The following is a 16,285-nucleotide window of genomic DNA, read 5'->3' as shown; positions in this document are numbered from 1 at the left end:
ATTATATAGAGATAATATTATAGTCTTTAATATTTAAAAAAACAATAAGTAATATGTATATGTATATAAAATTTTAAAATTACTTTGAGTGCGGATGCGGATATTCGCATCCATACCTGCACCCAATCAAAGCGGGTGTGGGTTATGTTGTCATCCATAATCCTTAATAGCATTGAATTTTTAACATTGAGTAATTAACAACTTTAAACTTAATCCCTACAAAATCAATAAATTTATTTTTAGTTCATGACAAAAATATATATAAAAAAAGTTGTTTTAATCCCAACAAAATGCAAGAAATTATGACCCTAAGTAATTAAAAAAAATAGTGTTGTGTCCAATTTTATAATAAATTACAATTAGTATATTATAATTATTATATTTTTATTTAGAAAATATAAAAAAATATTAATTTTAATACTTGATTAATTAATTATTAATAAATATTTATCCTATGTATGATTATATATGTTCCATCACCTTCTTTAGTGACTCATTTTTATACAAAACAACATGAAAAAAATTTATATTTAGTGTATTATAATTTTTTTTTATGTCAATAATATTAAAAAAATACTTATTTTAACTAATTTTTTATTGACAAACATTTGTTTGTGCATAGTTTTTATAATACATTTGTAATTAGTATATTATACCACATAAGAAAAATACTAATTTTAACAAATTGATTAAAAACAAACACTTGATATGTGTGTAAATTGTATGTTCCCACAATGTTTCTTTTGCGACTAATTTCAATAGAAGAAAAAAAAAACATGAAACACTGGAATGTGAAAAAAGTTATAGTTATTGTATTATAATTGTTTTCATTTTTATGAAAACGAAATTAATAAAATGCAAATTTTAACTAATTATTTTATGACAAAAACACGTCTTTTATATGATTTTAATAATAAAAATGAAATCAAAAATGGTAAAATTGTCATAAAAAAATTGATAGAACATATAATCGTACATGGAATAAATGTTTGTCGTTAATCAATTAGTTAAAATTAATATTTTTTATATCTTCTAAACAAAAATGATGATAATTATAATACACAAATTATATTTTATTATAAAATTTGTACATTAAGTAAAACAAGTTTTCTTATAGAGTAGGGACTAAAATCAAATTTATTATATTTTTCAATAACTAAAAAAAACAAAACATTATTTTGTAGGAACTAAAACCAAATGTATTGGATGTTGTCGGGACTAGGTTTAAAGTAATTAGTTACTCAACTCTTAAAAAACTAACATTATTATGTATTAAGGATTAAAACAAAAACGTTTGCATTTTACAGATATTTGAACTAAAATTTTATTTTGGATGGACTAAAATCAAATTTCTTGTATATTACAAAGACTAACGGCATGTTTGATTTTAATCTCAAAAACTGTATTATAGTTTTTACAAATTTAAAAATTTAAAAATTTGTTTGGGTTACATATTTTTAAAAACTAGTTTATAAAATTGTTTTTAATATTATAGTTTTTAAAATTAAAAAAGCAAAACATGTATAGATTGTTTTGCTTTTAGAAGCCATGGAAAGGCTCACGCGATAGAGCATAAACCCTAAATTTGCGATTCCAACTCTAGCTCGTGATTCGATCAAGTTCATCCACTTCATTCCCTCTTCTTGATCATTGTTGCGTTCTTCATTCTCTCTGATAATTTTTTTGGTTAGTTTTTCTTTTCCTTTCTTTTGATTACGGTTTTTTTGAATTTGTGTTTTAAATTGAATTTTATTTTTCGAATTAAGTTGGTTTCATTTGTTGATTTCCTTGGTTTCTTTTGTGTTTTGAATCATGATCTATTTGTAACTAATATTAGCATATATACGAGATCAATGAGTATAAATTTGGTGTTTACAAAGTCATATTTTGTTTATGTGTTTTTTTTTTTTCATTTTTCTCTTTAATTCTTGTTTGAATAAAGAGTATGAATTCTTGTTACATGATTTTTGCTGCAAATAATTTGTGACCACGAAATAAGACGTCCACCGCCGCTTTCTTTCCCGTTTTCAATTTAACACATGCAACAGTTAGCATTACAGTACAACGCAAGATCCAACAAATCTAAACTTTAGGCAGATCATAAAAACTGGTTGTTATGCAAATGTTTGTATTTAATATAGAATATCTAGGGTTTTTCCATCAGTGTTTGATATTCTACCAAGTACATCCTAATACACATTGATTAGAAAATATTATGAAATCAACATGTAAGAACTTAATATACATCGTTGTTTAATTTTTCAGTGGAATGAAAAAACTTTGTTGACCACTAAGCTTGGCTTTCAATGGGTTTTAACGTAATGACTTTCTCCATGCCATCCTTCCTAGTAATCACTAATCCAAAATCATCTCTTATAAACTTCTCGCAGAGGCAGAAAAATATATTAGTGTTGTAATTACATAAGACTTAGTTGCCTTTGTCATATTAGTGTTGTTGCTATTGTTGAAACACATGGGAGTGTACAAACTAAACAGATTGTGGAATATAGTGTTCTGAGTTTCTTGTTTATTTTATAGGATCCTAAAAAAATAACATTGATACATATAGTTTACTAAACAGGTTGGAGAATTAAAAAAAAATGAAGAATTCAAGCTTTCGTTCGCAATTCCTTACGACTTCCTCCTCTTCCGCTACATATGACGCGCCCCGTGTTCCGCCTGCACCCGCTGCTGCGCTTGCCTCTATTGCACAGGTAACCTAGCTACTTACCAAGTTATAGATTATGAATTTTTTTTTATCAACTCATTGACTGAGTGACTGAATTGTGTATTTTATGCTTATATGACTTGTGTGTTTCTTAATTGTTCTTTGGGTTTTTTTGTATTAGGTTCTTCATTTTCTTATAGTGCTCTTGAAATAATGATGGGGAATATTACTAGTGTTTATTCTGTCACATTTCTCTTTAAAAATCAATTGCAATTTTTTGTTTAATTCTTTAACCTTTTTGTTTTATAGTTGAACATTTTTTTTATGATCATGAGTTTGCTTATTTTATTTATATATGACAACTAATGTTGACAGTCTTGAATCAATGCTTTGGCCTGACTTCTCCATTATTATTTGGTCGTGAATTTGTTGCTGAAGTATTAAATGGATATGAAACAAGTTGTTTTGATTTATTTCGGATGAAGAAGGAATTAAGAGGGAAGAACTATCTAAGTGACTCAAGAGATGTACTTGTCGAAGATAAGGTTGCCACTTTTTTATTCATAATTGGGCATAATGTTCGTTATAGAGTCGCTTCAAACCGCTTTCGACATTCCACAAAAACAACCTCACGCAATTTCAAGGAAGTATTAAGGGCAGTGTATCGATTGGGAAAAGAACTCATAAAACAAGAGTCCATAGAATTTCTTGAAAGAATTAAGAATAATTCAAAATATTATCCTTGATTCAATGCATGCACATCATATTACCAAAACTATTTGAGTTCGGTTCAATTATCTTTATTATTTTGTTCTGATTCTATTTATTTGTGTTATGTTTTATGGAATTGCATAAGTGCAATAGATGGTACACAAGTAAGTGCGTGGGTTCCTCTAGAGAAACAAATTTCATGTAGAGCTAGAAAGACAATAATCACGCAAAATGTCATGTGCGCTTGTGATTTCAACATGATGTTTACTTATGTATATTATGGATGGGAATGAAGTGCACATGATTCAAAAGTTTTTTTGAATGCAATTTCAAACCCAAATGCAGGATTTCCTTGGCCACCTAGAGGTAAATCGTAATATCGTAATAAAATTACAATATGTCGATGAGTTAATGAATTTAACTAGTAGAGCTAACATATTTTTTTATAAATGTTCATTTTATCTCGTTGATTCTGGGTATCCGTGTACTAGAGGTTTGCTTCCTCCTTATAGGGGTGAAAGATATCATGCCCAAGAATATAGAGGCCAATTGAACGTTGTTTTGGGGTGTTGAAAAATAGATTTCCTATTTTGAAGTTGATGCCTCCTTATAAACCTTCCAAACAAAGACTTATAATGATAGCTTGTTCTACTATTCATAACTACATACGTAACTGGAATTTACCAGATGAATTATTCAACATATGGGAAGCAATGGATCCTATGGAACTTAAGAGGGTGAATGAAGGTTCAGGCATAGAAGGAACAAGCTTCGACGATAACTTAACTAGATTATCTGATGAAGGTGCGATTGAAATGACAATGAGTATGAATCATATTAGAGATAGGATGTGGGTACACCATCATAATTAGTTGGACAAATGACTATCTTTTAGATTTTATTATATACAATGTTGGTGGATATTTCTTAAATACTTATGTTGTTTCGACTTAATTTTTATGTTCTTGGTGGATAATATCTATGCTAAATTTTTATATACCTTTTTCTTCAATTAAATTTTAAAAATAGTGATCAAATAATATATTTTTATATTACAATTAAATTTGAAACTCTATTCACTTGAAATTAATCTTATTTTATAAAAAATTAAGGAAGTGAACAATAATCAACAAGTGTTTATTATACTAAAATATTTTACTTGTATTTAAATGTTATTAGTTGAATTTTTCTATCTTTTTACTTTTATTATTTAATAGGCTAAATTACATTTGTGGTCCTTTAACTTAATTTCAGGTAACGTTTTAGTCCTTTATCTTTTTTTTTTCCCGACTTGGTCCTTTATTTTAATTTTAAGTGACAATTTGATATTTTATGTTTTAAAATTTCAACAATGATATCCTTTTTTATACAAAAATTCAAAAAAAAATTCAATCAAAACTCATAAAATTAATTATATTCTTCAATATAATACAAATTTCATCAAATTCGTAATGCAAATCTTCAAATAAACTTATATTTTCATACTTTATTTGATATTTTTAGGAATAAATGACTAAATCGGGAAGAAAAAAAAAAGATAAAGGACTGAAACGTTACCTGAAATTAAGTTAAGGGACCACATATGTAATTTAGCCTATTTAATATAAGAAAAACAGATTTTGAAAATTATATTACCAAATAGTTTTTTTTTTAATTATTTGTAAAATAGTTTATTCTTAAAATAATTTTATTTATTATTTTTAGGCTTAATTGCAGTTTTGGTCCTCCTATTTTAACTGAATCGCAAAAGTAATCCCCCCATTTTGTTTCTCCCCAGTTTTGGTCCCCCAAGCAGAATTTTGGTCCAAAACTTGATGAAATTTCATTTTTTTTGCATTTATTTAAGTCACACAATGCCTCAAGATCTCATTTGCAACAATTGTACCTGAAATATATGACCATAAATGGTGTAGTACGGCTTTAAAAAATAAAATTTCATCAAGTTTTGAACTAGAATTTTGTTTGGGGACCAAAACTGGGGAGAAACAAAATGGAGGGACTACTTTCGCGATTCAGCTAAAATAGGGGTACCAAAACTGCAATTAAGCCTTATTTTTATAAACTGATTTAAATTTATTATTTTAAAAATCTGTTTTAAGAAAATACATAATTTTTAATTACAATAATAATCATTTTAAAAAACAGAATTTGAATAATAATTTTTTTTATTACAAACAGAATTTTATTAAAAAAATTTAATTTAAATATTATAATTTATGAATTATTAATAATTTAATAATAAGAGGTAGTTGATGGTAGCCAATCGATAGAGTTTCGCTGTCGACTACCATGAGTTTCTAGGGTTATGCCGTGTGATTGTCGGAGTTCCATCACATTCAACTCTCAACCACCACTCTATTATTAAAATTTATTGTTGGATAATATTAAGGGAATTAAAAGCTGTATTTTTATTTTATAGGAATTAAATTTAAAATATTAAAAAATTTAGAAATTAAAAATATATTTAACTCTCTAGTATTGGCATTGTTTCAAGGGATTGCCATCTTACTATTGAGTTATAATTTAGCTACTTAATTTAAATTTTTTGCTCTGCAATAAATTTTTGCCTTAATTGCAGTTTTGGTCCCCCTATTTTAGCTGAATCGCGAAAGTAGTCCCCCCATTTTGTTTCTCTCTAGTTTTGATCCCTCAAACAGAATTTTGGTCCAAAACTTGATGAAATTTCATTGTTTTTACATTTATTTAAGTCACACCATGTCTCAAGATCTCATTTACAACAATTGTACTTGAAATCTATTATCATAAATGGTGTAGTACGGCTTTAAAAAAATGAAATTTCATCAAGTTTTGGACTAAAATTCTATTTGGGAGAACAAAATTGGGGAGAAACAAAATGGGGGGACTACTTTCGCGATTCACCTAAAATAAAGGGACCAAAACTGCAATTAAGCCTTATTATTATTACTATTATTATTATTATAGGTATTAATTTATTATAATATTAGAAAAGTTATTAGGTAGATTGGATGATAGATGGATTGTATGGTTTTATTTTTATTGTATGACTTGGATTAGAATTTTTTTCAAAACATTATAAGCATTTTCTGGATAAAATTTTAATTTTTTTTGAATAAAAGATGAATTAAATATAAATTTTTAGATTTTAAAATTTTATATTTAATTCATCTTTTGTTATAAAAAAACTCTAAATTCTTGTGAGGATATTCTTATAATATTTTTTAAATGATTGAAAAAAAAAAACATCTAAAAATTTAAAGTAAAACATGAGTTTGATATAAAAGCATGGATAAAAAATAAAAGGAAAACTTTTGGGGCTAAAATGTAAAAAACAAACTATAAAATTAAAAAAAAAAATTAAAATTTTATAAAGGGTGAGAACTTATTTACCTTAAAAAGAATGCTATAACGACATCCCATAACATTATCAAATTTTCCAAATAAATAGCTGGTTTCCATATACAACTTTAAAAAGAAAAAAAAATAATACACCTTTTTATGATTTTATTTATTTCTCAATTATTTATAATCCGAATTCAATCTTATGACATATGCAATTTAAATGGTAAAATTTTGAACTGACAACAATTGTTTGAAATTCAATAATCAAAGTTGTTTTTGAAAAAAAAAGTGGATGGCAAATAAGGTAATGGATACATAGATATAAGTTGTTTAATAGTAGACACATTTTTTTGGTATACTTCTTTTTCTTTGGTCTCAAATAAAAGTAAAAGTAAAATTATATTTAATAATCTTAAATATGAGTTTAATTTATGTACAATATTAGTGTAAAAAGATTTTGATTATCAATCTATTACAAACAATTGTTTGTAATTACTGTGATCAAAATAAAAGTTAAATATAAAATATTTTTATATTATCGATGCATATAAATTAAATTGCTTAAATATAATTAAAATTTGATTAATTTTATTATATTTAATATTATTATTTTTCTAATAAAAAATTCTTATAATACTCTTTGGTTAATGTAAATTTTGTTTTTCAACGATTCATGGAGCAAACTTTCATGAAAGGCAACTTATAAAATATATTAGACGAATCTCATTATTTTCTTAACGAGTGTGAATTTGTTTGTTGCTTGTATTTGACAATTGACATATCAAACGAAGTACTAGTATAATAGTAGATATATAACAACAGATATTCATGTATGAAATAGTTAAGTTAAATCCTTTTATAATAATGAAGCTAACAATATAGGAAAAACAGTATACTAAAAATATAAGTTAACTATTTGAAGCATAAAAAAATTAATACAAAAATTGTTCCAAGATAGATAAATGGTTAAACAAATTTTTAGTTCATACAAAATTTTGTTTTTAGTTAGTAAAAAATATCATGTTTTTAGTCGATAAGAAAAATAATTTTAATCTATGTTAGATAGAAATATGTTTAGTTTTTCTTAGGCTTTTAAATTTTGTTTAATAAAATTTGGATTTTTTTTAACTTTAAATGAATTAAATATGAATTTTTTAAACGATGCCAACTCAAAATAAAATTATAAAAATATAGACATAAAAATTGAATTTTGAAATAATATTTGTGGAAGAAAATTTTATAATATTTTAAATATTCCTGTAAAAAATATTAAAAAATATATATGTTGATGTTATAATAGGAACTAAAAATGCTTGATGATTTTGTAGAGAATAACTAGTAATAAAAAACTTAAAATTTTTATAGACTAAAAACTTATTTAATCATTAAAATAAAGTCATTTATCAAACAACTCAACTTTTTAAAATTCAATATTAATGGTTAAAGTTTCTAATTAAATATATTTTTTTGACTTATCTAATTAAATATATTATAAGCTAGCATATGAGATTTTCCAAATAGAGTATGAGATTTTAATAACTTTGTAATTTATTAAACTTCCACATATATTTAATTATGAGTTTAATTTTGATTTGTTGTTAGTGTAAAACTTTTTACATTGTCAATCAATCACAAACCATCATATGTATGACTTTTAAGATAGACAGAATGAAAGTCAAATATTTTTAGTGAGATAACGATTATGATTAATTAATAATATAAAATATTTTGATATTCTTAGTGTATATAAACTAAACCATTTAATTATAATCTCACTCATTATTAGAAAAAAAAAAAAAAACCAATGAATTAATTATATTTGCTCTTTGCAATCTAAAAATTCAACACTTATATTTTAAGGTAAAACATGCTTATATAAACAATTTCAAATTTTAATTTTTCATTAACTAGACAAAATCTAAAGAGGATTACCTTGATATCATTCACCTACTAACTATTATAAACACAGACATTATAATATTAAATATGTGTCTAGGTTGTTATTAGTTGGTTAAAAATGACTTTTTCTCGAGAAAATAATTAGACGAAGGGTTGATGCATTATAAAGGCATCATTTACGATCCTCGATATTCCAACTATGTTGGCATTCGAAATATTACTAGAATGATTGTTTTGGGAAAATTGATATTTTTATATAAAATAATCGTCAAACTTTCCATTTTCCGATACTTCAGAACCTAGAGGAAAATCTGTATCCGGCTAGTAATTAAATTATTGTTTTTTTCTATTTTTATTACATCATTGTTCATTTTTCCTTTTTTGAGATTATTTAAAAGATGCCACAAACAACTATCCAATGTATATAAACAGTGTAAAATATACAAATCTCTGACATAAATAAGGGTGAAGGAAAAGAAATTTATTATTTTGTGAGTGGATTTCACAGTTAAGATTGAGAAATGGTTTACCCAAATAAAGGTGCGAGCACCGCTGAAGCAGCTGAGAACTCAAATAATGGAGAGAGATCTGCGCACAAACGTCTGAGTCGTATTCAAACAACCATGCTTGAAAAGTAAGACAACCCTTATCATTAACTAGATTTTCATTTTAATTTTGTTATTTTTATGTGGTATTTCGATGTCTTGATTTTGAAGGAGCTTAAGACAATTTTGAATTAACAACTTCTCATTTATCCCCCAAATCGCCTAATTGATAACAAGCACAACATATACACATTTTGGGAGAATTGTGATTCTAAGACGCAATTTCACAAAACTTTTATTTATGTGTTTAATTAAGTTTGATATATATCGTTTCATTAATTGTGACTACTTTATCTTAGTTTTCATTTGTTCCAAATCTTCTTGATATCGAGAAGTCAAAGATCGAACTCGACTATTGTCTAATCTATTAAATCTTATATAAAAATAATAAATTTTTTAAATTAAACTACTTAATTAATTAAATTTAGTTAAAAAGAATTATTTAATTAGTTTCATACGTTTGTTTGTATGATCATGAATGAATATTCAATGCTTTATTTTAGTGTAATAACAATAATTTTTTTTACACAAGTTTAACATGATTAAATTTTTTTTGGAGTAGTCTGAAGTCTTTTTTTTTTACTCTAGTCTTTTTAAAAAGTTGTGGTTTAGCTCATTTATTAAATAGGCCTTGATTATGATAAATCTGATGTGGGCCTAACGGTACCCCGTAACGCTAGGCCCATTTATTTTATTTATAAGAAGGTATTATGAATGCTAAATAATTTAGTTGATAAGAAAATGCTATATGATTTTAACATTAAAAAACCACATATGTGGTTTTCCTACTGCTGATTTTATTGTATACTCATTTGCAGATCGATAGATTAAGAGAAATAAACATTATCGATTAATCGAACGATTTATAATTAGCTGCAAATCGATTATAGAGAATCCAATTTTCAAAAAGAGATTTGGGAGGAATGATAAGTAAATATAAATTTTTTGAATCATTTGTGTGTGCCATTGTTAATTGTTAATTGTAAATTATATTTCCATGTGACTTATTAAAATATCAAAATGTAATTTATTTCATTATTTATTGGATTACAGATTCATGGAAGAATGTCCCCATCCAGATGAGGCCCAACGGACTCAATTTGCTGAGCAGGTTGGGCTTGAGCCCAAACAAATCAGGTTTTGGTTTCAGAACAAGAGAACTTTATTGAAGGTTTTTTCTTTTCACTTATACAATCACTCCAAATTTATTCACGTGCAATTTCGTATACTTAGTACTAATGATTAAGAATTATTTTATGTAATTGATTTAATTTGTATACACTGATGCACATTTATTTTTTATACTGTTAATTAATCATAACATTTATATAATCAATTTTTTTTAACTTTAATCATAACTATTTTAAAATTCCTACATATTAAATAATTGTGGTTTGTCAACAATGTAAAGTTTATATACATTATCAATACAAATAATTTTTACATTGTTAATCAATTATAACTATCGTATTATAAAAATATTTAACTTTAATTATAATTTTTTAAAAATTATACATATGAGTAATTGTGATTTCTCGACACGACAATATATACCGACTAATCTTTTATATGTCAATACTAATAATGAATCTATGTGTTTGTTACTTAAGAATCAAGAAAAGCGAGTAAGTAACAGTGCTCTTCGCAATGAGAATGATATGCTTCAAAATGAAAACAACCTTATCAATGAGGCACTCAAGTCCACAATTTGCTCAACTTGTGGGGGCCCACCATTTCCCCAAAAAGAACATGAACTTTTCATGAAAAAAATGGGAGAGGAAAATGATCAGCTGAAACAAGAGGTTAGTATAATTGCTTCATTGATTATATTTATTTCAATATCAATCGTATATATATATATCTTAAGTTTAATTAAATATGTATTTGATTAACTATTAATTGATCATGCAAATATATTGTTCTTTGTAAAACTTTTTTTGGTATTTTTAAATATACTATATTTTATTTTTGAATTTTATGACTATTTTAATCTCTGTAAAATTTGTGTATATTGAAATCAATCAATATAATATAGTCAATATAATATGTACTACGTAAAAACTAAGATAAATATTACATATATTATAGAGATTAATTTCCATGCAAACAAATTTTAAGATGACTAAAATAAAACAATTAAGATCAAAAAAATAACATGGTATATTTGCATCGACAAAAAGAATTACAAGGATTAAAAATCAACAACTATATATTTGTAAGGATGAAACACATATTAAATTTATCAATTATTTTATTGTTGATTAAAGGGCTAATTATAAGATGAATGCTTTTAATTAATATTAATTATTTGTGAAATGGATTTTACTTGCAGATTGAGAAAGTTTCAACCCTTATTTCAAGGTACAAAAGAAAAGAGATATCACTACCTGAATTAGAGTTATCTCTTGCTCATGTAAAAACATTTTCACATAGCCAAATGGTTAGTGGAAGTTCAAGTCATAGTCACAATCATAGTATCCGAGTGAATCAACCAATGCAAAATTGTGATGTTGAAAAATCAATGATAACTCAAATTGCAACAATTGCAATGGAAGAGTTAATTAGGCTTGTTAGGATGAATGAACCTTTTTGGGTCAACTCTTCTACTACACAAGATGCGAAGTTAACCCTAATTCATGAAGCTTATGAGCAAGTTTTTCCTAAGAAAAGTCACTTCAAAGGTCCCAATATTGTTAAAGAAGCATCAAAATATTCAGCCATGGTCAACCTTAGTGGCATGATATTAGTTGACATTTTTCTTGACCCGGTAAGAATGTTCTTATGACTCCTCTGTTTTTGAAATTGTAGGATTGTATAAACTATGCACCATATTATCAATAATCTTATTAAATGATTTATAAATTTAAAAAATGTTAATCAAGTTTGTTATATATATGAATCTAATCTCAAATGCAATTATGATATTATTCATGTAGTTTTAAATTTATTTTTGGTATTATCGATTTAATGTCATACTAGCTAGAGTGTCATACAAATATCAACATAATGATGAAATTGATTAAAAAAAATAAAATCAATTTTATAGATCATTTTGACATATAGATAATGAAGGGATGGAATTTGATTAAAAAATTATAAATTTAGAGATTATTTTGAAATATCGATAATAGGATGAACGAAATTGATACAATCCTACAATTTCAATTACAAATTTAATTATTTAGTTTTATATATATTGTTAGAAGAGTATGATATATAAGTCACATTTTTTCAGGTGAAATGGGCAAAGTTGTTTCCAACAATGGTGAAAAAATGTGAAACAATCAAAGTGTTTGAAACAGGGGTGTTGGAAAATGGAGATATATCACTCCAATTGGTATATTTCATTTTTGTGTTAATTAAGCATGTTGGTTTTAAATATAATTTTTAATAGTGATATTAGTAATTGTTAATTTGATTTTGTTGTTGTAATAGATGTATGAAAAAATGCACATTTTGTCACCTCTAGTGCGACCTCGTGAATTTAACATAATTCGATATTGCAAACAAATTGGTGTTGGAACATGGATGATAGCAAATGTGTCATATGATTCCTCTCAACCAAACACTAATCATCACTCTCATGCTTGGAAATATCCATCTGGTTGCATGATTCGTCAATTGCCTAATGGCACTTGTGTGGTCAGTATTTTATATTATTATTATTATTATTATTATTATTATTATTATTATTATTATTATTATTATTATTATTATTATTATTATTATTATTTTTATTTTTATTACATGTTTTATGCTTTAGGTTACTTGGGTTGAACATGTGGAAGTGAATGATGAGATCCATACACATCATTTATATAAAGATCTTATTGGTACACATAATTTATATGGAGCAGAAAGTTGGATTAAAGAACTTCAGAGAATGTGTGAGAAAACTTATAGTTTCTTCCTTCCAAGGATCCCTGATCATGAATCTGGAGGAGGTTACACTTTTTCATCTTTACTCTTCAAATCAAATACTATTAGAAAAAGTTTAAATACTGATAAAAAATTAGAGACATAAAATTTAAAATTGGTCAATAAGAACCTATTATATTTTGTGAAATCAATTTTTTTTTTATAAAAGACAGTTGATTCAATAAAAGTTAATGTATTTGGTCTTTATAATTTAGATTGAAAAAAAAATTCATTTAAAATTATTTTAATATGACTATAACTTTTTAGTAAATACCTTAACCTAAAAATTGTGTCTGTCATATATACTTAGTAAAAAAAAATTATTGGTGCCTCTAAAATTTTGGGGCTCTATTCGACTATACATCTCGAACAGCCTCAAAGTCCTCTCTCTCAGGGATGATGTATTCTTGAAAATAATGAAAATATTTTATTTTTATTTTTATTATTTCTGATAACATATACAGTTGTTTAGATAAAGTCTCTTATTTTCTTATTAACAAATAAATTTAACACAAATTTTAAAAAATAAAAATATAATTTTTTCACAAAGTAAACGAAACCTAAATTTGACGTCTAATCTAACACTTAATGATAAAATTACACAGATTATATTTTTTATTTCTAAATTTATGTCGTGATTTCAGTGATCGAAACAATTGAAGGGAGAAAAAGTGTGATGAGGCTTTCTCATAGAATGGTTAGGATGTTTTGTGAATGTCTAACAACACAAAGTAATGTGGAATTTCCAAGTACAATTCAAGATAGCATTGGTGGGATTAGGGTTTCTTTTCAAGACATCACTTCTTCAGGCCAGCCAAATGGAAAGGGTGTTGTTGCTATTGCCACCCTTTGGACTCCTTTACCATCTGATAAAGTTTTTGAGTTCCTCATTGATCCTACTAAACGATCAAAGGTTCATTTCCTATAACTTTTACAATTTTTGTTTATTTAATAAAAATAAATAAATAAGTCTCGTTTGGTAGTTAAATGTTAATCTTGCATCAAATATTTGTTAATGGTTACATGTTAATTTTATTTATTTATTTATTTATTATAGTGGGATGTTCTTGCTTATGGAAATCGAGTGCATGAGATTGCACACATTTCAAATGGATATCATCATGGAAACTTCATTTCCCTTTTGAAGGTATTTACCATTTCTTTAAAATTTATGTTTCAATTGTGTGTAACAAAATTAAACTTCTAGTCAAAATAAAAAAAAATTGATTAAAATTAATTTCAATTTTATTTTCTTATGTGAAACAGCCTTTCATCCCTAGTGAGAAAAATGTATTGATTCTTCAAGAAAATTTCACATCACATGTGGGATCATATGTTATATTTGCTGGAATTGATATTGCATCTATGAATGTGGCCATAAGGGGTGAAGACACTGTAAAAATGCATATTCTTCCTTCAGGTTTTGTTGTGTGTCCAAATGATCAAAAATCAAATGCAACTAATTCGGAAGGATTCAAAGGTGGTTCTTTGTTGACTCTGGCTTACGAGATTTTGTCTTGTAGTTCAGAGAGAACCACCAACCTAACAAATGTTGAAAGTGCGGCTAATGCCAGAACCTTATTGACAACTACTCTTGAAAATGTGAAGAAAGCTCTAATGAACTATAATCGCCGTTGAGAGTAATTGCTCCTATATATTTGATTCATTTCTTGTTCAAAAGACAAAATATGTTGTTAGACAAAATATGTTGTTTGGTTTTCTTTGTATGATTTTAAGTTGCTTGACATTGGATCTTAAAAGTTTCTTTTTTATAATTATTAAATTAAATGGATTCTTGTGTTTTGATCTTATTTTTATGCTTTTGTGAAATTTTATGAAGACATTTCTTTTAGTATTTTTAAACTAAAAAAAGTGGGTTTTCGTATTAGGTATTTGATGTAATGTATTTGGAAATCATCTTATTTACAATTAGATTTTGCATATACTTCTCATTAAGTTGTTGAAATAATGTTTATAATTGCTAGTTATGTGTTGATTGTTGTGAATTAAGTTTAATTCACATGCATTGTTTTGTTCTGTTTATCGATTAAGTAGAAGTAATTTTCTGATTAATCTAAAAACGAGTTGGTTTAGTTATGTTGAATCGAGTTAACAGTATTTATAATTTTAAGAAAATTATATTAAAAATAAAAAAATAAAAAAATAAAAAATCTTCATTTTCAAACATATTTTTATACTATAAAAATATGAACGTAAGTTAAAATAAGAAACATAGTATATAATAATTGAAAAATATATGAATACATTGTTCCTGATAAAAAAATACTCCTTAATCATTTTCCTATTTTCTAGAATAAATGCATAGTTTTAATGCAAATTTTATGTGGCAAATATTATAATAAAGGAGCATTTTAGTTTTTATAATTAATTTCTTAATATATATGAAATAAGAACATTTTGTTAATTTATAAATGAGATTGGATGAATTCAAGGAGTACAAATTTGACAAAAAATAAATAAATTTAACATTTTAAATTAATCAAAAAATAAATTATATTTAATAATACTTAAAAGTGAAAGAGGAGATTGCATTGACATATCCCAAATTCTCTTTAAATGATACCTACGCTCCTTTTAATTTTAAAAAATGACTTATATCTCTTTTATCCACTTACATATTTTACATATTGTCACAATTACATTTATTTTTATCATTTATTATATAACACGATTACAGTTTTTGTTTTAATTTGTAAAGTGCAACCATACATTTAGTATCTACAATTTTGAAAGGTATAATTATATTTGTAGTGGTACAACACTGAAGTGTGAACTTTAGTGTCTTTTTTTATAAATGACATATTACATTGTAAATGTGACAAAAAAGTTGTTATACATAATTTTTTTTAGTGAATAAAAGAAATATAAATGAATTTTAAAAACTAAAAAGGTATGAGTGTCATGTAAGGAAATATCAAAAAGATAAATGCAATTTTTTCAAAGAAAAAGACAACAATCCAATATGAGAAAATACTTTTTTTAATACACTTTATGATAATATGATAAAATCCACAATATAGAGTACTAGTATGTATTTAAAATTTTTATCATTAAATAAAACAAATTAAGAGTATGTAAAAGGCTAAAATTGATATATATATATATATATATATATATATATATATATATATATATATATATG

The 16,285-nt window shown here is 25.2% G+C and overlaps 1 protein-coding gene across 1 annotated transcript; it reads left to right on the top strand.

The window, feature by feature from the left end:
- The first annotated feature begins 9,120 nt into the window (after positions 1–9,120).
- Positions 9,121–14,760, top strand: LOC101495392 (homeobox-leucine zipper protein HDG11-like). Its single transcript, XM_027332042.2, has 10 exons — positions 9,121–9,233; positions 10,258–10,375; positions 10,815–11,006; positions 11,537–11,971; positions 12,440–12,541; positions 12,640–12,846; positions 12,968–13,148; positions 13,767–14,035; positions 14,180–14,269; positions 14,389–14,760. Exons 1-10 carry the CDS (start codon positions 9,121–9,123, stop codon positions 14,758–14,760), a joined length of 2,079 nt encoding a protein of 692 aa, XP_027187843.2.
- The last annotated feature ends 1,525 nt before the right edge of the window (positions 14,761–16,285 follow it).

The sequence above is a fragment of the Cicer arietinum genome, chromosome 2 (assembly GCF_000331145.2).
Source record: "Cicer arietinum cultivar CDC Frontier isolate Library 1 chromosome 2, Cicar.CDCFrontier_v2.0, whole genome shotgun sequence".
In the NCBI taxonomy this organism is placed as follows: domain Eukaryota; kingdom Viridiplantae; phylum Streptophyta; class Magnoliopsida; order Fabales; family Fabaceae; genus Cicer; species Cicer arietinum.
Note: the sequence above shows the minus strand (reverse complement) of the source record. Positions and strands in the feature narration are given on the sequence as shown.